This window comes from Eretmochelys imbricata, chromosome 19 (genome assembly GCF_965152235.1).
Source record: "Eretmochelys imbricata isolate rEreImb1 chromosome 19, rEreImb1.hap1, whole genome shotgun sequence".
In the NCBI taxonomy this organism is placed as follows: domain Eukaryota; kingdom Metazoa; phylum Chordata; order Testudines; family Cheloniidae; genus Eretmochelys; species Eretmochelys imbricata.
In genome coordinates, this window is record NC_135590.1 from 8,415,204 (window position 1) to 8,438,899 (window position 23,696).

The 23,696-nt window shown below is 49.7% G+C and overlaps 1 protein-coding gene across 1 annotated transcript in view; it reads left to right on the plus strand.

The window, feature by feature from the left end:
- The first annotated feature begins 2,323 nt into the window (after positions 1 to 2,323).
- The window catches only part of GRHL3 (grainyhead like transcription factor 3), a 29,294-nt gene continuing 7,921 nt past the window's right edge, over positions 2,324 to 23,696 (plus strand). Inside the window, exons 1-13 of the mRNA XM_077837905.1 lie at positions 2,324 to 2,404; positions 3,088 to 3,149; positions 5,658 to 5,994; positions 7,298 to 7,377; positions 10,334 to 10,487; positions 11,621 to 11,732; positions 13,600 to 13,694; positions 16,029 to 16,187; positions 18,189 to 18,267; positions 19,869 to 20,012; positions 21,607 to 21,631; positions 22,320 to 22,408; positions 22,684 to 22,769. Coding sequence (XP_077694031.1) covers positions 2,339 to 2,404; positions 3,088 to 3,149; positions 5,658 to 5,994; positions 7,298 to 7,377; positions 10,334 to 10,487; positions 11,621 to 11,732; positions 13,600 to 13,694; positions 16,029 to 16,187; positions 18,189 to 18,267; positions 19,869 to 20,012; positions 21,607 to 21,631; positions 22,320 to 22,408; positions 22,684 to 22,769 — 1,488 coding nt within the window. The 5' untranslated portion in view covers positions 2,324 to 2,338. The remainder of the gene's footprint in view (positions 2,405 to 3,087; positions 3,150 to 5,657; positions 5,995 to 7,297; positions 7,378 to 10,333; positions 10,488 to 11,620; positions 11,733 to 13,599; positions 13,695 to 16,028; positions 16,188 to 18,188; positions 18,268 to 19,868; positions 20,013 to 21,606; positions 21,632 to 22,319; positions 22,409 to 22,683; positions 22,770 to 23,696) is intronic.

Consider the following 23,696-nt stretch of genomic DNA (forward strand, 5'->3'; position numbering starts at 1 on the left):
AGACAACGGACCTGTGTTAGCTCTGCTCAAGCTAGCGAACTACAAATAGTAAAGTAGCTGCAGCGGCTTGGCACAGTTGCTTGAGCCCAACCTCATCCAAGATCGTGTGTATGTCCTCGGGCGGCTAGCCCGTGCTGCTGTGGCCACTCTGCTTTCTGTAGCAGGCTAGTTTGAGCGCAGCATCTGGGTGTATGTCTGTCTGGTCTGGGAATTGCACATCCAGCTGCAGTGTAGACATACCCTCAATCTGTTCTGGGGCTTCTGCCTCTGTCTCTCACACACACACGCGTGCGCACACCTGCCACAAATATTACCCAGCCCCAGCCTTAAGCCATTATCAGCCTTAAGCCAACATGGCCCAGTTGCTGCCCAGGTTTCCATGCTGGTCCAGACTTCGGTGGTTTCCATTGTTTCCGTTATCAGTAAGGAAAGGGCGTTGAATGGCAGGCTTTTCGTATACTGATCCATGCAGTCACCAGCACTGCTCAGCCATAGCCATAACCATATCAGCTTCACACCTCTGAGCTAGAAAGCAAATGAGGAAGAAGAAATACGGGCCCCAGAAGTGTCATTGTTGGCCGGATCCTTGACTCGTGTAAAACCACCACGGTGTCACGGACGTCACCCTTTTTAGCATACTCAGTGGAGGACTCCCCAGCCAGCAAGACAGAACCGTTAGCCAGGTCCTTTGAACCCCGGACCCTGCATAGGCAGTGTACGATGTGGTGTGTCAACGGTTTATTGTAACTTGGCCTTAATAGAAAGTTTTCAAAAAAAAAACTGAAAGTGACTTTCACCCCAAAGTACCCGTCACTTTAGGCTCCTAAGGCATTTTTGGAACTTTTACCTGTCGTAGACGAGAGCTGGGCACAAGCTGCAAAGACTGGAGAATCTGATTCTCTCTCTGCCTTGCTCCTTGGAGGGCAAAGCAGGTGTAAGAATGGTACCACTCTGATTCAGTGGCATTGTACACCTGCCGTGAAATCCCTTTGCACAGGCGTTAATGGTGGCGCAGGGGAGACAAAGGGTCTGGATCCAGATGAGAATGCTTTCCCAAAGTGTGAGAGGGTTTGGATCTGGGGTACTGGTCCCAACCCATTTCTCATTTTAACAGATCTGCTTTTCTAACCTCCTCTGCACCCTGCTGTTTCGTCTTTCCACGATGCCTTTCCTTCTGCTGATCCCGGGCGATAGGAATTGAGTCTCACCCCACAGAGTAGGCTGTACTGCTGACTGTTATTCCTTGAGAAGATTGGGTTGAGAACGGGTGAGGATTCCTGCCCAGACAGGACTGAACAGCCCCAGCGACAGCCGTGAAATCTGAGTCATCCCGGCTCCTCTCCTTAGAGACAGGCAGAGCAGCACTGGGGGGGAGGGAGGGCTGCGTGAGAACTGCCAGAGACAACGAAACTCGCCAAACAGCTGGTGCAGTTTCACGTACCAAGTGAAACCAAGGTTAGAGCATCAGCCCAGCCGGTGTGGGCAAGGGAATGAAGGGCAAACGCAGCATCTCCGTTATACCAGCAGCTGGACAGGCGGGGGCTGCAAAAATTGGGAAACACGTGGGGCCAGCTTGTTACATGAGTAAAGAGCAAGAGCAGAGAGCTCCTTATTCCAGGATGGTCCTGTCCAGTTTCTGGGGGAAACTGGGCACCACTAGATTGTTACATCCGCAGCTCCAGGGATCATTTCTCCTCCTCGCGGACCCCTGTTGCCACAGCACGAACAGTGAAGAACAACGAGCTCGCAACGGCACGTTACCCTTTTGCACTGAGTAAAAGGAACGGAGTGCGAAGCGGCCTGTGTGCTGCCCCCCACAGGGGTAGGATGTGCCCAGGGCGGGGTGGTCCAGGCAGCAGCATGCACTAGCTGCGGGGTGCAGTACCCCTTTGCAGAGCGTTAGCAAAGGCTGCTCCACTGTGCTGCCCAGTCCCCTGCTGGGGACAGGATGGCTGAAGCAGAAGGCACCCGCCTGGCTCCCCTTCATAGCTCCTGTCAGGACAGGCCGTGGCCCTAACACTGCACAAAACACAGCTGCAGATGGTGTTCCTCAGGGCTTTCCCAAGAAGCTGAGGGGAGGTAGGCATCCGGCGCCCACTGAGTTTCAGTGGCTCCTTTGAGAATCCCAGCTCATGTTCGTTCTGTGCCCGTTTAAGGGAGCGCTGGGAAACGTCCTTGCCGTGACTGTTTGCCTTCACCCCCACCTCGCTGGCTCAGTTTCAGGTCCGTGTGCCTCCTGAAGAACGACAGCATGAACTTCCCGAAATTCTCCTACACCAGTGAAGACGAAGCCTGGAAAAGCTACCTGGAGAACCCCCTGACAGCCGCCACCAAGGCCATGATGAGGGTGAACGGAGATGATGACAGCGTGGCTGCCCTGAGCCTCCTCTATGACTACTACATGGTACGTTCCTAGCGGGCACCGGGTGCCCTCCGTTAGCCTCATAGGTGCCGCCTTTTCGTTTTCCGCCCATGCCCTGCCCCTCCCTGAGGCCCTGCCCCTGCTCTGCCTCCTCCCCGAGGCCCCCACTTGCTGCTCTCTACCATCCCCCAAACTCCTCCCCAAGCCCCCGATCAGCTGTTTGCCGGTGCCCCCATCAGCTGATCAGCCACACCATTGTAAGATGCGCTGTGTAGCCACTCTTGATCCCGGCAGCAAAATAAAACCACCTCCAATGAGCGACGGTAGCTTCACCGCTAGGAGCGCGGCTCCTGCCAACGGCCTGTTTTTTCACACCCCTGAGTGACAGAAGTTTTAACGACATAAGTGCCAGTGTAGACAAAGCTCTTAGGTACTTCACACGGCTCCCCACTACCATAGTATCTGAGGACCTCACAACTGTGAACATCTGGATCCACACAACTCCCTTGGGAGGCGGGGCACTGCTAGCAGCCAGCGTACAGAAGGGAAAATGAGGCAATTCGCACCGAATTCGGGAGAGGAGGGAAGCGAACCAGAGACTCCTGAGTCCTAGTCTAGGGCCTTAGCCACTAGACTACACTTATTATAGCCGGGGTTTATTTTGCTCCTGCGTTCCATGTGTAAATCTGTGGCAGCGAGGGATCTGTTGTTTTTCCCTTTTGCAGGTCCCAAAGGAGAAGAGGATCCTTCCAGCTGGTATGATGGGACGCAATGACCTGGGAAAAAGGTTAGATCGAGTCCTGCTCTCTCTAGCTATCTGTCTGCTGCTGGCATGTGTGATGGATCTGTTAGCTTGCATAAAACAGACTTCAAAGCACAGCATTATTACTATCAACAGTGGAAGCTATTAACAGAGAGACACACATTAAAATTCCTTGGGCCAGGTCCTCATTGTGCGTAAATAGATCTTTGCCGATTCACACCAGCTGGGGATCTGCCCCACTGAAGTCAGTGGTAATATGCTGATTTACACCAACAGGAGATTTGCCCCCATTGAAGTCAATGGAACTAGGCTGACTTACACCAGCCAAGGATTTGTTCTTTTGTGTCCCTCCTTGTGACACTGGGCCAGGGCAGAGGGACTATTTATATGTCGCTGGGCTGGAATCACAGAGTCAGCGTGGACTCATTGAGTTGATAGGAGTTTTCCGTTTCAACGGCTTCCAATTTGCCCAGTGTTTTCTGATGTCCTCATAGGCTTCGAGGCTTTTTAGAGAATTCATTGAGACAGTAATGGCCCATTAGGCTCGGGGAAGTCCGTGCCCCTTGCTGGACTCTGTGTACCTTGGCAATCTGCTCTGCAGAACTATTTTTGATCCACTTGCACTACAATGGGCCCATTGAATGACACTTTATTCCTTGTTGGAGGCTAAGTCCTGGCACCATTTCTCCTCTCCCAGCCCGGAGGATGGGCTCTGTGCATTATTTGCAGTGGTACTCTCCATTTGTAGGAGCTGGGTATATTTATATTTTTTAATAATGGCAACAGAGCTGCAAGTGCTAATGCAGGGCCAGACCCTGAACTGCAGTAAAGCAGTGCACCTTTGACTTCAGTGGCTAAGAGTTCTGCACTAGCTGAGGATCTGGCCCCAAGTGGATTTGGTGCTTAGGCTGCTTTCAGGATTTCAGACCTGTTGGTTATTTAAATATTTGCTCTCCAGCTGGGGTTCCAGCTCCCTGCTGACCTGTTGCAAAAGAGTTACACTCCCCTCCCCTCACTGGCAGAGGAGGTAGGGGAAGAGTTCATTTTCAGGGACGCTTAATGGTTCTCTGAGCACTGACATACTCCACACAGGTGTGAGGAGCCATTGAGTGTTCGGTGGATCCCTAAAATTGAAGCTCGTGAAGCAAGGAGGATGGGAGCTGCTGCTTCTCCTTCGCTTCCTTGGGGACAGCTGGGGCTGCCAAGAGGAGCGCGGGTTGCTAGCATGGGGGTGTGTTTGTTCTTCTCTGTATGGAAACAGGAGTGATAATTTATCACCACCAGCTAGGCCAGGCCTGCAGACCTGGCAATATCGGACTGCGGCCCGGAGGGGGGCAGGATTCTGCCTGGTAGAAGTGCTTTTTGCTAGGTAGCCTAGGGTAGCTGTATTTTATTCTTCTGCAAGAAAAAATAGTCGTCTTCTTTTCTGGCCCAACGGCACTATGGAGTCTGCAGCTCAGTTTTATCCCCAGGCTCTGTCCCTCTTTCCCCTGCTTGGAGGTTTGCCCCTATCTAGCTCGCTCAAGTGTTGCCAACTCCCATGATTTTATCCCAAGTCTCACCATGCGGGGTGCATTTCTCAAAGCCCTAGCTCCTGGAGTTGTGTGAATATATAGGAGAATATCTGCTCTCTTTTTAAAGCATTAGGTAAGTTTCTAGCCCTGGTGTTTACAGCGAAGCACCGGAATATGCAGACCCTAAAGGCTCAAAACCCAGAAATCAAATAAAACCACAATTTTTTTAAAGTCTCATGATTTTTAAAAAAGGAGTACTTGTGGCACCTTAGAGACGGACCAGTAGCCCAAGGGCAGGCCGGCTCCACCCGCTCCTGCCAATGGCCTGGAGCAGGGTCCTCCCCTCCCTGCCCTGGGCAGCAGCCACCTACTTAGAGCTACAGCACCCCCACCCTGTTAGGAGCCAGGGCCACCCAGCCCCAGAGCCCAAGGGGGAGGGGTGGGGCCAGAACTCAGGGAGCCTGCTTGGCCTACAGGGACAGGAAAACTAGGGCAGCCGAGTGCCCTGGGGTGGTGCCCTGGGTGAGGGGCTGTGCTGGGGGGGCACACGGCTCCAGCCAGCTCTGGGGGATGGACACTCAGCCCATGCACTCCTTTTCTTTTTGCGAATACAGACTAACACAGCTGCTACTCTGAAACCTGTCATGATTTTTAAGCTGTGCTCAGGATTTGGGGGTAGGAGCTGACTCACGATTTCTGAATGCTTGGGGTTGGCCAGGCTGCACTGTTAATGTTTAATGTTCCAAGCAGAGATGACCTGATCTAAAACCATAATGCTGCAGCCCATGCCTGTCTCTAAGCACCAGTTATTGCTGTTAAAAGCTTATCCTCTGACTTCCTATGAACCTCTGTGATCCTGCGAGGGGCTGGCTGTACTGGGATTCCTGGTGTCTGCTACCCCACAATACACAGCTTGCTTCTTCATCTCGGGTCTAGGCCTCTGTTGCCTTGCCTAGCTCTGCAAGCCCCTGGTTCAGTGATTCCTGCCCCTGTTTCTGATGGGATCCTTTCTCCCCAGGAACTGTCACGGAATGGAGTACGACCCCGAGATCTCGTCCTTCGAGGGCTCTGCCCACCTCATGAAGCTCCTGGCTGAAAACGTTTCCATGACCCAAGAATATTCCGACTTGCCCAAGAAAAATGGTTTGAGTCTAGAGGGTGTCCCTGCGCCCCTCAAGCCGGCTGTCCTCCTCCCCAGCACCAGCAAGCTGGAGCCCTCCCCCGAGAACTATGCCATCGCCTCGGGGGACGTGTACGACAACGGCTCGCTGAGCTCCCTCTTCGAGACCATTCACGTGGTACCACAGCAGCAGAGGTGGCAGCCGGACAGCACTTTCAAAGACGACCCGCAAGAGGTCAGGAGCTGTTGTGGGCAGTGTGGGCTAGTGGCTAGCGTACCAGACTGGGACTCAGGAGACTGGGTTCTAGTCCTGGCTGTGCTACTGGCCTTTTGGGTGACCCAGTAGCATTGATATAGTGGGGGTGCTGAAAGCACTTGAACAAATCTCTAAACCCTTTATCGGTGGAAACCACTTCAAGCCAGGGGGTGCTGCTGCACCCCCAGCACCCCTAGTTCCAGCACCTCTAGGGTGACCGTCACCTATCTGTGCCTCAGTTTCCCCATCTGTAAAACGGGGATACTGTCTTCCTTTGTAAAGCCCTTTGAGATCTGCTGTTGAAAAGCTTATCATCATCATCTAGGCAGCTGCCCATGAGTGAGACAGCACCTCCTGCTGCAATAGGCATCCACATGGAACAAATCCCATGCAGTCAGGTGGGATGCGGTTCCAGTTTGGACCAAGGGCCAAATTCAGACCTGGTGTAAGTGGGTACAGATCCCATTGAGTCTTTGGGTCAAATGTAGTAGTGACTTAAACAGTGGAGTAAGTGACATGCCTGGTATGTCTGGGAGGGAGATTTGCACAGTGTTGGCGTGCAAGGGGTGTGTGAAACAAGTGTGATTGACACACTGAGGGATCTAGAGCAACATCCAGGCAGGTGAGATAAGAAGAATGGGTGAAGGGGCTTCTTAACCTCCCACCTGCCTGTTTGCCCTGCTACACCCTTCCGCCCCAGGGTGTGTACGTTACTCATTGTGCACGGAAGGCCTGATCAGAGAACACTGCATTGCGTAAGCGCTCACACCCATCTCCTTAGCACTTTCCCCTCATGTTTCATACACCACCATTTGCATCTCTGCTGAAGTGGGCTCTGACCGTTGTCGGCAGCATATGACTCGCGATGGCTCAGGATTTGTCCAGAAAATTCGGAAGAGTCTCACTCTCTGTGGCTGACACACCATGAATAGTCATGCCCTGCTCTCTGGGAAAAGCATTAATTGTGGGCTCGTTAGAGCAATCTGGGTTTGCCTCAGTTGGAAAATGTCCCCACCTGAGAGATGGACTTCAGTGCAGTGTCTCTAATTCTGGGCCTGGTCATGCAGTTCTTACCTCCTGGAGTCAATGGGAGCTCTGCATTAGAGACCTCATCAACTCCCATTGAATGAATAGTCTTTGCATTGACTTTGGGAGATGACTTCAGACTCCAGGATTGGCTGCTTGTAACGTTGGTAGCTGCTGTTATTAATCACTGGTGCAGGAGGGGGGCAAGTGGGAAAAGATTCCACTTTCATTTATCCTGGTTTCATTTTCCCCACAGTCACTGCTCTTCGGTGATATCCTTAAATCCCAGCCGGACCAGCCATGCTCCGAGGGTTACCCTGTCGATGGGGCTAAGAGGTAATCGACAGTTTGTTAGTCTGGCCTGTCCCCTGGTTTCCAGTTCACCTGGCAGCGGTCACTTCCCCTCGTTTCATTTGCCCAGCTGCCGATCCAGGCAGGCACTCACCTTGGCAGAGTTACAGAATTAATATTTCCACAAGGGTGAGCCAGTCTGGAATAACGTCCTTAGTGTACTGAGGATGAGCGTGCTGTCAAGTGGCTATTTTGTTCCAAAAGAGAGGTGAATTTCAGTGCATATGGAAGCGAAGGGCTCTTAGCAGTGGTTAGGGTTTGAGATATTGCTTGTAGAGAAAGGACCTAGAGCAAAACCTTAGATCCAAACCAGCCTTCATGGGGAAGTGCTTTTTCCCTATCACTGTCTCCGCCTGGAAACCTGATGTGTCAGCAAACGCGAGAGAACCTTCTCTATTCGTGAGCTTTCCTGCTCAGCCTGGCAAGACTCAGGGATCCACACTGTTGACTTTGCTTTGGATAAAGCAGCTGATGGGCCTTTAGAAATCTGTCCCCTGTCCCTAGGGAGCACGGAGGGCGAGGATGCTGAGCAGGCTTCCCCACACAGCTCAGCCAATCCCAATCCAGCTTGAACCCTGGTCACCCTGCTAAGGACCTTCCCCTGAAATTGCAGCCAACCAAGGGGCGTTTACACACTGCACATAGTCCCTGTTGGGTTCTTGGGTTGAGACCACATACATTCAGGGTTGCAGAGGGCTTCTCCTCTCGCTTACACGAGTGTAAATCAGGAGTGAGCCATTGACATCAAGGGGGTTGTGTAAGTCACTGGTGAGTGTGGGTTAAAGGTCCCCCTTTATGAATGTGCTGCAGCCTGCAGCTCTTTAGCTCAAGAGAGGTTCCTGGTTCAATCCCTGGAGGGGGCTGTTACAGTCACCCGGCTGTAAGTGAGCGGAGAAGCTGCTCTCTGAATCCACTGCCGCCTCTGACAGACATGCCTCCCTGACACTGCACAGCAGCTTTCACGCTAGTCATGCTTGCTGCCGCCGATTCCACATCCTGGCCCTGGCATCTGGGCACGTTCTGCGCCAGTAGCTTCACTTGCTGCTTGTCAGCTTCAGAAGCTGCCTGGAAACAGGCCCAGTTCTTTGGGCAAATGATAGAGCAAGCACAGATCACAAGCCATGCAGGGTAAAATGTACACATCCTTCCTGAGCTAGCATTTTGGGTCCTTGCTTTCAGCCAGCAGAGGACTTATTCGCTGCTGTCACCTTGAGTTTTTAAGGCACACGGAAGTTTAACACCCCTCAGGGCTGTTTCCTCTTCCATTTCCTGCCCTCCCCCACAAACAGATCTTTCCTGTGCTGTGGACGGTATGAAATCTGTCACTAGATAACGTGATCCTGCCTCCCGGTTTTCATTCACCTCCGGAGTCACTGTGACTCAGTTGTTGACAGGTTGTTCTTTCTCACAGACAACAGCTCACCTTAATAGGCGAGAGGCTTCCTGTTTGCTGGACACCCCGACATTTTATTTATTTGTATAAATGGAGCATCCAGCTGCCACTGGCTGGTAAAACCCTTTGCCAACCAAGAGGTGCTGCCTTTGGAATGGGTTTCAGTATTGCTAGCAGAGGGGATGAAGCTGAGGGTAAAAGAAAAGCTTGAGCCCCTCAAATGTGAGTTTTGGTCACGTTCAGATGTCGTCCAGGCTCAGGGCTTGTGTGAACGAAGTGCCAGGTGGCAGCAGAGGCCTTGGACACGTTCACTGCAGGAGGCAACAGACTTGAATTCTGTCCCCAGGTTCAGAGCACTTGCAGCTCCCACTCAGTAGCCCAGGAGACGCAAGTGGGAAGCACCTCTGACAATCGGGCTGCTGCTCGTCATCCCACATGGATACCGGCGGAGCCCGACTTCAGGCATTTCGGAAGTCTTGCTCCTGTCTCTATCATTGTTTGTGCTGGCGAGGCGTCGAACCACTCTCTGTCCTGCAATAGCTTTGTAACCACCCCGTAGCAAAGTACCAGCTACAATAACATATGGGGATTCCTACCCTGTCAGCACAAAGTGAGGGTAGAGAGGAAGCGGGGTGCAGTGGTTAGGGCACTAGCTCAGACCTGACTTCAAGTCCCTGCTCAAATTCTTCCTCATGTGGGAACTGTGAGGCGAAATACATTAAAGATTGTAAGGCACTATGATATGGGTAGGGCCCTACCAAATTCACAGTCCATTTTGGTCAATTTCATGGTCATAGGGTTTTAAAAATCATAAATTTCCTGATTCCAGCTATTTAAATCTGAAATTTCACAGTGTTGTAATTGGAGCGTGTGTGTGTGGGAGGGTCGCAAGGTTATTGCAGGAGGGGTTGCGGTACCGCTATCCTTACTTCTGCCCTGCTGCTGGCGACGACGCTGCCTTCAGAGCTGGGCAGCTGGAGATCCCCGCTCTGAAGGCAGAGCCACCACCCGCAGCAGGGCAGAAGTAAGGATGGCAGGGTATGGTAGTATCACCCTTACTTCTGCCCTGCTGGGGGTGGGGCTGCCTTCAGAGCTGGGTGCCCAGCCAACAGCCGCTGCTCTCCAGCCGCCCAGCTCTGAAGGGAGCACAGAAGTAAGGGTTGCAAGACCACGACCCCCTAACATAACCTTATGACCCTCCTGCAACTCCCTTTTGGATCAGGATCCCCAATTTGAGAAACGCTCGTCACCCCCATGAAATCTGTATAGTATAGGGTAAAAGCACACAAAAGGCTTTTTCTTTTCCCATGGGGGGAGACCAGATTTCACGGTCCGTGCCTTGTTTTTCGTGGCTGTGAATTTGGTAGGGCCCTAGATACAGGGTAAAATAGATGGGGGGAGTGGAAAAGAGACAATTGCTTGTGTGTTTCCACCCTGTAACAATGGAACCTTGCAGCTCTTGAGCTGGCTAAGGTGTCCCTCTCTGTCACGTTCAGGCTGCAGTGGTTTTGGCTGGCAATTCCTCATTCTTTCTTTGTTCCATAGGAGTGACTTTGAATATACCCTGGGCTCCCCCAAAGCCATTCACATCAAATCTGGGGACTCGCCCATGGCCTACCTCAACAAAGGACAGTTCTACCCCGTCACCCTGAGGACAGCTGGAGACGGCAAATGTTTACACTTGTCCTCAAATAAAGTGAAGGTAAGAGACACGCCGGCTGCTTTGCTGACAGACGCTATAAATGGATGTCAGGCAACAGTGCTACCCTGGGACAGATCGTGGAGGGAAAATGTGCTTTGTGGCTCATGTTGGCTAAAAGTGATGAATGGGCCAGAGAGGCTCAGGGCATGTCAACAGACTCCGTCTTACCCGGCACCTGAAAACCATAGACTTTTCCGCTAACTTATCATTTGGGTGGGAGATGCCCAAGAGACATTCCCACAAAACACAGGAAGCAAAAGGCTGCCTTGAAAATGCTCTGTTTGTTGAGGTGGGTTCAGGTCATCGATGATGTGTGGCCCCTTTATATCAGCTAGTTTGAAGCAAAGGGTGTGCAGTACAGGGTTAGCACCCCTTCCTAAGAGGAATAGCACCCAAAGCAGGGAACCCCTATACCTGGCACAAAGCCAGCAGAGCCCTGGGGAAAGGGGGCGTTCCAGGGCAGGGTGGAGGGGAGAGAGACCATAGCCAAAGCAGACCTACACCCTGGAAATCCTGCTCTCCCACAATGGCCCATCATGGCCATTACAGCAAGTTAGAGCAGCCATGAGGGTGTTCTAACCTGTGCCAAGATGGCTCCTTGCAGCCCCAGAAAGGGGAAGTATAAACTGCCTCCCCTGGCACAGGGATGAATTTGGTCCTTTATGAATAAGCCGACCTCCACGTCTGTAGCACAGCCCGATGTTCTATGTGGGTAGAAGCTGGATGGCAATTCTGGTCTCCCTGGCTAGAAGTTGGGTCCTCTCCCTCCAGCGGTGATGGGACGGTGCACCAAGGAAGGTGTATGAAGTGCTGGGAGGTTCTCCAAGGAAACGGTCTAGTTAAGTGCAGAGCACCAGTAGAAATTAAATACCCTGTAAATATCTTACCCTTCTGGCTGTCCCAGCCCCGTGCATGCAGCAGCACATCACCGATAGGACTCTACAGCCTGATTCCCAGTTTTGACCTTGGCCAAGTCCTTTCCCTGCTCTGGCCTCAATTTTCCCAGCAGTAAAATGGGGAGAATCATACTATCCCTTTTTTGCCAAGTGCATTAGGCCGATGGCTGAAAAGGGCTATCCCAGAGCTAAGTATGACTAACATATTAATGTGGGGCTGTTCTGCTTGTTTTTCAGAGTACTGTGATGGTCGTTTTTGACAATGAAAAGAATCCAACGGAGCAGCTAAAATTCTGGAAGCACTGGCATTCGCGACAGCCGACTGCCAAGCAGAGAGTCATTGACGTTGGTACGCAGTGGGGCTTTCCCAGGGGTGATGGTTGAATGTGTGGGTGCTCTCGGTTATTTTTAGAATAAGTTCCATGCCCATTTTGAATGTACATTAAGGCAACTTCAGCTACAGAGTTTGGAAACAGAGCTGAGCAGGGATTTTTTTGACCAAATGTTTTTTGTTAAAAAATGCCAATTTGGCGAAACCAAAAGTTTTCACCAGAAAGGTTTTGATGAATTTATCGACTTGGAAATTTTTTTAGAAAAAAAGAAAAATTTCGAAATTGTCAATGGGTTGTTTTGACATCATTCTAAATGGAAAATTCCAGTTTTTCTGTAAAAATTTTTTTGATTAACCCAAACCAATTTTTTTCCCCAGTTTTTCAATTTCAAGATTTTGCCTTTTTGCCCTACGTTGGGATGGGAAGATTTTTTGAAATCTGTGAAATTTTCACAGGCCGGGAAAACCTTTTCCTTCCCAGCTCCGTTAGGAAGGTGCAGAATGACCTGTGGGCGTCAATGCCTTTCCTTCTGGGTACTTTTTAAAGGTTTAGGTTGAAATTTTCAAAAGCACCAAAATGACTTTAGGAGCCTAAATTCCATTTTCCAAATGGACATAGGAGCCAAGTCAGTGAGACTTAGGCTCCCACATTACTGAGGCACTTTTGAAAAATCTTACCCTTTTCCTGTTAAATCGTACAAGTCCAAGATGGCAAAGACCTTCTCCCTTGCCAGCACATGGTTATTCTTATAGTGCATTGAACTTGACCTGATAACTCATATGCAAGTGTTTTGTCCATCCAGTAAGATACCTAAAACATAGCCTAGTGGTTTGAGCAGGAGGCTAGTGGCCAGATTCTCTGTTGCACTTTGTTTCCACTGAGTGCAGCAGAGCGAGGTGGGGGCTGTTGAGCACCAGGTTATGGCTCCTTGATACTCTGCTCTAGAACTGACCGCAGTGCAGGTTAGAACAGCCGGGGTGGCTGCTCTAAATTATGCCAGCTGACAAAAGTTCCTAAGGGACCATTCCCTGGCTGGGAATAGTCAGAGCACACTGCACTCCAACCACTACTCCCTCCCACCCCAACGCCACCCTTTCCACCTCCAACACATCACCTGCACTGGGGGCTATGGGAAGGTGTGGCGGGGAGGTTCATGAACTTGTTCTGTGCCTTCTGGAGTCTTTCCCAAGCTGGCGGTTTCTGCAGCAAGGCAGTTATGGCCAGTCTCCACTCCCTCTGCACCCCAGGCAGCACAAAGGAAGCAGAGTGAGTCAGAGAATCTGGCCCTAGGAATTAGTCTGAGTCCTGCCACGAGCTCAGATTCTTGTAGTCATTTGCACCTGTAAAAAGCTGCTGGTCTGATCTAGCAGAGATCTACAGTCACTTTTCACAGGTGTAAATAACAGGTTCAACCACTCAGCACCATTGGCTCTTCTGTGGCATGTTCCTTAACCTCTGTGCATCTGAGTTGATCCAACTGTATAAAGAACGAAACACCTATCTTGTGTGTGGGGAGGCTGAAGTGATGCTCTGACAGCTATTTTAGAAATGCAAAGCACTTGTGATGCAGTGGTGTGTTTGTGTACGCAACTCAGGACTGGCTGTGCCCATGGGACGATTGTATACCCAGGACTGGCTGTGCCCATGGGACGATTCTGTCCGTCCCCCTGAACACGTGCCCTGAACGTGCCCTTTTGTAGAACACAAGGGCATCCTCCACACGGCGGGACCTCCCATGCACTGTACGAGCGAGGTCACGCCACACAGAAGACGTCATTTTGCATGCATGTGTAGAACTGCATGCCTGACTAAAAACGTCACGGCGGCCACTGAAGTGACTAGTTTGGCAGTCAAAGGGTAAATCATGCGTTAAATGCGTTTCAGCCGACTGTAAAGAAAACTTCAACACAGTGCAGCACATTGACGAGATGGCATACAACGCTTTGTCCTTCGTGTGGAACGCTAACGAAGAAGCAAAGGTATGATCCAATCACGGAGGGGAAAGGAGAGGGCTTGTTCTGAGGCAGTTACAGTACACCTGTCTCTGAGCTGAGCACATCTTTTTCCCTTCAGCTGAACGAGAAATGGGGTTTCGAATCCAAAAATCTATTTCTCGTCACTGACCCTGTTTATTTACCAGGGTAGTGGGGGAGAGCCCCCGGCTTTTCTGTATGCTTAAGCATCACCACTAGCTAATAAACATTACGCTTACAGCTCAGTCAGGCCTGGATCTGTTTTTCTAGTGCTGGTGGGTTTTTAAGTCCGAAGAAAGCCTTTTTCATCAGAGGTCAGGGCCAGGCATATAGGCAAAGCAAGTTTAAAAAAAAAAAAACCCAGAAAACAAAACCCCCCCAAAAGCTTAAGGAACAAGAACCCTCCTCCACATTGATGCAGTAATAGCCAAACGGCATTCCCTGTGCAGGAGATCAGCTAGATGGTCCCAATGATTCCTTTTGGTGTTAAAATCTATGAGATTTTCTTACCGACATCGGAGCTTAACACAGCAGGGAAAGTTCTGGTCTCCCGTGTGTCTGCTCAGACCAGGTCCCCATTAGTACTTTGTGTTACCAGCTTCAGTCAGAAGGTGAAAGGAGTGTCAACAAACAAACAAGCCCAGAGAAAACAGACCATAAAGGAAAAGAAACCTGGGTCTCTTAAATGAGTAGCTTGGGGAACCTTTGGTTTGCTCTGGGGTCTCCACAGAGCCCTGCTTTCCGCCCAAAGGCGACCGTTGTCTTTTACAACCCCAAGAGGTTAACAAATGCCTCCAAGGCCCGGTTGTCAAGAATGGAAATATGCCAGGTATGCAGCAAGCCCTTGGGGGCACCGCAGCCAAACACAATTTAGCTGTTACCAGAAACTTTGGTCCGCACGCTGGCCTGGGGCTACTTCAGGGTGAGACTTCAGAGAGCTGAAAAGTCTGGGAGCTGCCAAGAGAGGCCAGCTATATAGGGCTGTCTGTAGTACTTCTTATGCGAGTTGTCATTCATAATTCTTCTTTTTGCCGTTACACTTAATGCAACAGATAAGTGGCTTCTTTTCGGTCCAGAAGTATTGGCTAGGCCTGACTTCAGGGTCAGATCCTCCGCACAGGCCCCATTAAGTTGTGCTGATTTACACCGTCCGAGGGAACCGGTCCTAGTATTTGTCTCCAAAAGCTCCAGGGAAAATATCTGGGTTGCACAGATGAGTTTGTAGTTTGGAATTGGAACTAAGGCTGTGTGAGTGCCCAGCGTTCTCTTCACATTTCCCACCGCAGCTCGCTCTGTTCAGACAGTGATGCCTGAGACAGGTTTCAGGAAGAGTTATTTATTTAACTAACAAGGACTGTAGGTGCTGGAAATAGGGGGTCTGAGGGTCCTGTTGGAATTTTGCAACAGTACTATGGCTCCCAATACAAGAGTTGCAGAAGCCTCCTGGTGCTGCCGCACCCCGTGGCTTGAAGTGGTTTCCATCATATCCAAGGCTTAGAGGTTGGTTCCATGGCTCTCAGCACCCCCCGACTATACTAATTCTTCCAGCCTCCCTGCCAAGGACTAATTTCCAAAGGGAGCCCAGTCGTGCGGTGATCTAGCCTGCCTCCGTCTCTGCAACTGGCTCCTGTCTGTGTGTAACAAAGGGGCGTGCCCGAGTCCAACGGGCAGCGTTGCCCCTCAACGGAAATCTCAGCGAGAATATTCGCAGGCAAACGTGAGGCCTGACCCAAGGCCCGCTGAAGGTGACTGGAGCGTTTCTGTCGCCTTAATAGCACTCAGAGAGGCCTTTGGCAGGGCTGTGAGGAACAGGTTGCAACATCATTAGAATATCCAACTTGTCCAAACCAAAGTGTCCCTCTGGATGGACTGTACCATCTGCGGGGAGTAGGCTGTGAAGAGCAGATGGGAAGATGTGAGGAGGGGAGATCTCTTTATTATAGCACAGAGGTGAGAGGCAGCATGTGGTCGTGATGGGGAATGTAGTGAGTGCAGCCCTAGGATCAGATTCGCCATTCCTCTGCATCTGGGGCAGCCATTTACACCAGTGCAGAGAGGGCATGCAGCACGACTGAATCAGAATAATAGCGTTAAGCCCACTCCTGGCTGGTGTAAATGACTGCATGCAGGCAGTGCAGGGCAGCAGAGAATCTGCTAGATCTAAGCTGGTGAGGAGTGGTTGGGTACTGGCTGGATGAAAGTTGGGAAGGCTGGAGGGATGAATCTCAGAAGAAACCGAAGAGTCAATTGTCCTCTGATGACGTCCTTCCCTCTGTCATCTAAAATCCCGGGATTGCAGGTTAGCATTCAAGCTGTGCCATTCTCCCTTCTTATCTGCAGGTTTTTATTGGGGTGAATTGTCTGAGTACAGACTTCTCCTCCCAGAAAGGAGTGAAGGGTGTCCCTTTAAACCTCCAGATTGACACCTACGATTGCGGCCCTGGGACAAGCCGGCTGGTGCACCGAGCCGTCTGCCAGATCAAGATCTTCTGCGATAAGGTAGACAGCCTCTCCCTCCCTTGGGAGAACTGCTTCCAGAGAATTTTATACTCACTCCAAACTAGCACAAAAGACCTGGAGCCACTGAATGAGTTGGCGAGGATGAGAACCCTGAATAGACAGGTTCAGCCATCTTGGTGAGAAGAGACTGATTTAGCCAGTGTGTCTGGATCACTGAGCTTGCAGAAGTTAGAGATGGACAGAGCTGTTGGAGGATCTAATCCATCCCTGGCCTAAGTAGGATTCTGCCCTGTAACTTATTCTCTAGTCCTATCAAAGACTCAAGAGTTGAGACTTTCCCCACTCCCTTTGGAGGCTGATTTGCAGTCTTGTAGCTCTCAGGGTTTGGTTTTCCTGATGTTTAGCCCATATTTTCCATTTTAAAAGGGGGTGTTTTTTTCTTAACTTTAGAAATATCAGGAAGGTCTGGTCTTATTTTCCTGAAAGACCTCTGGGAGGTGTTCAGGCTGTTTATTGTGAGTTCCTGCCCCTTGGGATGTGGAATTTTTTTAACAAGGGCTTCCATTATCCTAAGTGTTAATTAGTCAATGAAGTTAACTGTGTATTAATTAAAAAAAGATTTACGTAATTTGACTAATAATTCTCTCCCCTTTCAATTGGTCACATTTTACGCTCTTAAAATTCCACTAGTTTTCCAGTCACCACAGAGTCTTCCACTCTGAGGCGGATCAAGTGCAAAGTCAGGTGCTCAGACACGATGGCGATGGGTAGATAGTGTCATATTTAACTCAACAGGGGGGCATTGTGCCCTAGTGGATGAAGCACGTACAGGACTAGGGCTCAGGAAACCTGGGTTCTATTCCTGCTCCGCTACTGGCCTGCTGGGTGATGTTGGGCAAGTCTCTTCCCCTATCTGTACCTCAGTTTCCCCATCTATAAAATACTTCTCTCCCTTTGTAAACTGCTTTGAGATATACTGATGAAAAGTGCAATGTAAGAACAAGGTGGTATTATTATTATTATTATTATTATTATTATTAAAAGAAAAGGGCAACAAAAATGATTAGGGGTATGGAACAGCTTCCGTATCAGGAGAGATTAATAAGATTGGGAAAGAGACGACTAAGGGGATATGATTGAGGTCTATAAAATCATGACTGGGGTGGAGAAAGTAAATAAGGAAGTGTTATTTACTCCTTCTTATAACACAAGAACTAGGGGTCACCAAATGAAATGAATAGGCAGCAGGTTTAAAAAAAACAAAAGGAAGTATTTCTTCACACAATGCACAGTCAACCTGTGGAACTCTTTGCCAGAGGATGTTGTGAAGGCCAAGACTATAACAAGGTTCAAAAAAGAACTAGATAAGTTCAGTGAGGGTAGGTCCATCAATGGCTATTAGCCAGGATGGGCAGGGATGGTGTCCCTAGCCTCTGTTTGCCAGAAGCTGGGAATGGGCGACAGGGGATGGATCGCTTGACGATTCCCTGTTCTGTTCCTTCCCTCTGGGGCACCTGGCTTTGGCCACTGTCAGAGGACAGGAAACTGGGCTAGATAGACTTTTGATCTGACCCAGTATGACTGTTCTCAAAAGGCTCGTTGACTGGACCTTTTCAAACCTTGCTGTGCCCCACAAACAGAACATTGTTTCCGTGTCAGTGCTGCTGTTATGGAGACTGAGAGGGTTAGCGGCCTTTTTTTGCTCCCCATTTAAGAGGCAAATGTCCAGTAAAAACAACAACAATGGGCCAGATTCTCTGCTGACGCGCAATTTCCGCTGAAGGCAATGGAGCTGCACCAGCAGGGAATTTAGCCCAATCTTCTTAGCATATTAAAAGGTAAAGGTAAGACGTGATCCGAGCCCAGACCTGGGAGTTTGGACACCTCAGTGCTGATCCCAGCTCTGAGACAGTTTTGTCCTTTGGCCTTGGGTAAGTCACTTAGCCCCTCTGGGCCTCAGTTTCCCAGGGATGTTTGCTGTAAAGCAGAGTACTGTTAACCCTATACCTGGTGCTAATTTTTGCCTCACCTTCCCCACAGGGAGCAGAGAGGAAAATGCGAGACGATGAGCGCAAGCAGTTCAGAAGGAAAGGGAAATGCCTGGACTCCAATAACAATGGTTAGTATAAGGACTAGTGACCGGGAGGGTACAAGGGGCCTGATCCAAAGCCCACTAAAGTCAATAGGAGTCTTTCCACTGACGCCAGTGAGCTCTGGATCAGGCCCAGAGTGAGTTGGTAAACAGTGTACAAGGATGAGATCTACCCAAACTAGCATCAGAGCCAGAAAACAGTGTGTGCCCAGGACAGGGAGACAGGAGAACCTGGGCTCTCTGCCGCTGACGCACTGTGTAGCCTGGAGCAATTTGCTCAGATCCTGCAGAGATGGACAGAGATTAAGTGCTTAGATGGACAGATAGACCTAACCTCTCTCTGCGTCTCACTGTCCCAGCGATGATACCTGCCTGAGCGAGGTGTTGGGAGGATTTATTAGTCCTGGCTGGGAACGCTTTGAAAAAGTTGAGCACTGTCTGAGAGCTGAGAACTGGGCTAATGTGTCGCTCCCGTTGGAATGTGAAATAATGTAAAGCAGGTGAAGAGAGTGTGAAACAGGGATTTGTTATGTTACTTACCACAGCCCTGTCCTTCCTAATGCAATGCAATATTCGACAATTGTTGCTTGTGCAAGCCTATTTGAGCAGGGCAGCTGTAGGGCACGCACTAGAGCCAACAGACAGTGGGGGATAACAAAAGGCAGATGGTTCCTTCATGAGGAGGTCCGGGGAGGCTGGGTGGCTCATTCTCTGCACGCCGCATCACTTGTCCCCTCTCGGGTGTCAGTTCCAAGGTCAGTGATGGCCAGGGGTCCAAGGGCAATGAGATGGTCTTGGGCCTGTTGAATGGGCACCTAGAGGCGGTTCCTTCAAGCCATGAGTGAGGCGTTTGAGCTCGCACCTGCTATACCCATTCTGGGGTTAAATGGGGCTTGTCTCCAGAGCTGTTAACCTCCTCCTGGTGGGGACCAACGCCGGCCGTCTCTCAGTCCGGGAGGAGGAAGCTGGGTGAGCAGAAGGGTTCTCTGCCTCTGTGGGACTTTTTTCTGGTCCCATGTCCATGCATGCATCCAAGCACATTTGCTCTGGGCAGCATCCACTGACTCTTTGGACTCAGTCTCGGTGCAGTGGGTGCTGTCTGAGGTTCTCTGCTCAGTGTCTCCTTCCGGTTCGCTCATTTTGTGACCTGCACCCCCATTCCTGTTTTATTTTTTGTTGCCCATGCTCACTTGATGTCTGGGTTCTGTGGCCCCTTCCTCATCTGTGCCAATGGGGCCTTTTGATCTGGTAGGCTCCAGCCAGCGCTCCTCCTCGTCAGGTCGGCTAGTGTCTTTCACCAGCATGAATGGCTCTTCCAATAAGGACAAATAAAATAAAACCTCCTTTGGAAACAGTTAAGGGTAAAGGCCATGAACTGTCCTAAATTTGCACACCAACCTCATCCATCTATGGATGAGAGTTAGGGCTTTATTCACCGCTCATTGAGAAATATCCTGTGTTTCATGCACTCTGTATGAGTAACACGTGAGTAACTCTTAAAGCTTTGGGCTGTTTGTTCTCAGTGCATGCGGATGAATCTCTGTCATAACGTGACAGCTTCCATTGATGTGAGGAAGCTGCAGACTGGCAAAGCTTTTCTGAAATGAGATTTCCTATTGTTCCCGTAGGTTTGAAAGGCTGTTTGCTGTCTGGCTTTCGAGGGAACGAAATCACATTCCTCAGGCCGGAGACGGATTTAGAAACCGAGCCGGTCTTGTTTATTCCAAATGTCCATTTTTCAAATCTTCAGAGATGTGGTGTGGTAAGTCCTTGTTAAAACATCCCTCGAACACACACACACACAAACGTATCCCGAAGACACACACACACAAACATATAACTTGAAAGCTGGGTCAGTGGAGTGGGTCCTAGAGACACTAATTGCATCGTGTACAGGAAAAGAACCCACAGCGTCAATTTTATTAACTAACAATTTCAAGGCCAAGGGAGATTTAATTTGCGGAAAGGTGAACTTGAGGAAAAGCTTTTTTTCAAGAAGGGCTGTGTAAGGATTACCTGCAAATTTGCACAGTGGATTGAGCTGGAAAGAGTAAAAGCATTTTCAGAAAATGACCCCTAGCAAAATTCCTCCATTCAAAACACCTCCACCTGTGGGATATCCTTCAGCTTCTCCCCTGCCTCTCTCTGTGTTCCCAGGTTTCAGAGTAGCAGCCGTGTTAGTCTGTATTCGCAAAAAGAAAAGGAGGACTTGTGGCACCTTAAAGACTAACCAATTTATTTGAGCATAAGCTTTCGTGAGCTACAGTTCACATTCGATGAAGTGAGCTGGAGCTCACGAAATCTCATGCTCAAATAAATTGGTTAGTCTCTAAGGTGCCACAAGTCCTCCTTTTCTTTCTGTCTTCCCTCCAGCTGGGAAGAGCTGGGCTTCACAAGTGATCAGTAGTGCTCCAGAGGCTATCACTCAAGAAGTTGAGTTGCCACCTGTCTGAGTTTGTCCAAATGGGCAAATTCAGCCATGACAACATGGTGGCGTCCCGGCACCACGTCGTCTTGCAACAGGATGATATTTTGGTGCAACAGTGTTGAAGCTAGGGAACGGGAGAACTTGGTCTGCCACACCAGAATCTGCTGAGAAACCATGGGCTCTGGATTCAGAATTGATTGCGAGATTCAAGCTCTTTTTGGTTCTGACAAGATGTGTATTCTGGACTGTTGTCTGTGGGACAGGAATCACAGTGGAGGAGACTATCAGGCTTTCACTTCGTCAGAAAGACGTGGATGTGTGTTTGTTCTTTAATTACAGTTTCCTGGGGGAAATGACGGTATAAGAGGAAAAAATCATCCACCTTTAAAACAAAAATATCAGCCGGGTTTGCAAACCTGAGACCAGCCCATGTTGTTCCATCCCCGGCTGAATTATTCTATTCCAGTGATGACAGCATTGTCATGCTACTGCATCACCCCACGGCACATCCCAACAAGGCATTTCACAGGCCCCCAAACTCCCGAATGTTCTGCAGATGGGTAGGCCCTTCCCATTGAAAAGGGGATAATGCTGCTCTACAAGGGATGCCAAGCTTCCCGCCAGACCAAGCAGCCGGGGATAAGCTAAGAATCCATTGCTGAAATCTTGGTTCCACTGAAGTCAATGGCAAAACTGCCCTGGATTTAAATGGAGCCAAGATTTCACCCCATATATGCACATCCCTCCCCTGAACCCTACACAGCCATATTCTGCCTTCAGCTGCATGGCTGTAGCCAAGGCCAGGATTGGGCCGTCATGTCGACGGTGAGAATGAGGATCTTAGTGGGGAGCCCATCATGGGGCAGATTATGGGCTCTTTAAAACAAAATTTAAACTAAAACAATTTTTTTTCTTTTCATTCAAGGTGCTTCCTGCAGCTGCTGTTTCTAACAACGTTAACAGGTAGGAAAGGACACGTCTTTTTTGGACTTATCAATCTTTTTGCCTCTTCGGGCCAATAATTGTTTTGATACCTGTTGAGCTTAGCACACATACCGGCTACCTACAGGTGCACCATCTGCCTGAAGTGAAGTCTTCTATCATGTAACGGTGTGGAACGGCCTCTCATAACACACAGCCCCACCTCCCAAAAAGACTGCTGTAATGTTTCCTTTACCACCCCGAAAGACTATTGGGGCTAATCGGGTGACGCGACAGGCTTAAAAATCAGAATGATCCCTGACTAGGCTCGGAAGGGCTAAGGTAGCCAAAGGCAGAGGCAGCTGTAAAGGAAGCTGAAAGAGAGAGAAACCCTTGCTTTCAAAATCACTGAGGTGGGAAGTTCAGATACCCGCCTTAGCCTGATCCAAAAGTCAGTGGAAAGACCCTCATTAACTTCAACAGCTTTTAGACCGGGCCCAATAATCCCGAGACGTTACATGTCTTTTGCCTGGGATGTAAAACCCTCACCGCTTGTGATCACTGAAGACCCTGTTGCACTCAAGGAAAGGGGTGTTCTCCTCGGTGTCCTTTCCACAGTCCAGCTCCGGTAATGATTCTGTCACCGGTGTTTGGGAACCTCCGCTTTAACTGTTGGAAAGTTTGCTTCTGTCATACATCTTCCTGATGGTCTCCTCTCGTGTTTACTTAGGTTGCCATTAAAACGGAGCTGTCCCTCCTTCTCGGATGAGTTTGACCCTTCACCTTCCAAACTAGCCAAAGAAGAAGATGCAAAGAGAGGTATTGTAATTATTGAGATTATCGTAGCACTGAGCAGCCCGAACCACAGCCCAGGCCCCCATGTTGCTAGGTGCGGGGCAAACACAGAACAGAGGGTCCCTGCCCCAAACAGCTTGCAGAACTTCCCCGATGGGAATTCAATTCGTTTGGCCAGTGGTTCATCACTTGGCCCAACTCACTCAGGATCTTCATTTAAATGGGATCCTACAAGCTTTGGAAATGCGCTGCAAACACCTGCAACCAGTGGTTTAAAAGCTGCCTGTTGTCTGTCCCAGTCTTGTTATATGTGCGGAGGGAATCCGAGGAAGTATTCGATGCTCTCATGTTGAAGACGCCAGATCTCCAAGGACTCAGGAATGCTGTAAGTTTCGTGCCATGACTATGCCACATAAACTGCAGTGTGTTTTAGGAAATCTGTGCTCGGGCAGGTGTTAGAATTAACTCCCTGTGCAGGGGCTCAGCACAAGGACTTTGCACCACTTCTATCTCCCGTCTGCCCTGTTTTGAGGATCTAAATGGTGCATGGGCCTTGTGCTAAGAATTCCAGCCCGTCACATCAGATGACTTTTTCTGATGTGAATTCCAGCCAGTGAAAAAGTCATCTGATGTGTTGAGAGCTGTGGCGTGAGAGGTGAGCTCTCTCCAGCTTTTGTTCAGATCACAATATAAAAGCCCTGGGATTCTCCTTTTATTACAGTGTTTTCATATTTTCAGCTGTAAAACATCCCTCACCGTTCCCTGGCTCTGTCTGCGGGGGATCTGAAGTCAGGGCAAGTCTACCTGCTATCCACCTTGGGTTGGAATTTTCTGTTTGAGGAACACACAAGGCATATTTCTGTGATGATTATCAGAAGAATCCTCGATAACCCTAGCTCCTCTTTCGGGGGGTGGAATAAAACAAACAATAAACCTAAATGATCCAATGGTGCCTTTATGGCAGTGCTTTGGGTGGGGGTGGGGAGGGAGGGCCTTTTGCTTTTGCGAACTTTTAAAAACCGAGGAGAGGCAGGTTGCAGAATGTCAGGTTATAGCTTCCTCACCCTGGCAATGCAGCCAAAAACCTTCAGAGAAAATGCTGCAGAATGAATGTAAAACTCTCCCTCAGCTTCCAAACCTGCTCAGAGCATCATCAAAGTGCTTATGATGCTAGAAGCCTTTGCATCTTGACCCAGAACCTCAGCAAAAGTCGTGATCGGAAGGGATTCAGGGCTATCGGAGTCAGACATGCACTTTCTGTTGGTAATGGGCAGCATCAAACCAAAAGCTATAAGGTGCAGAGGCTTTGCAC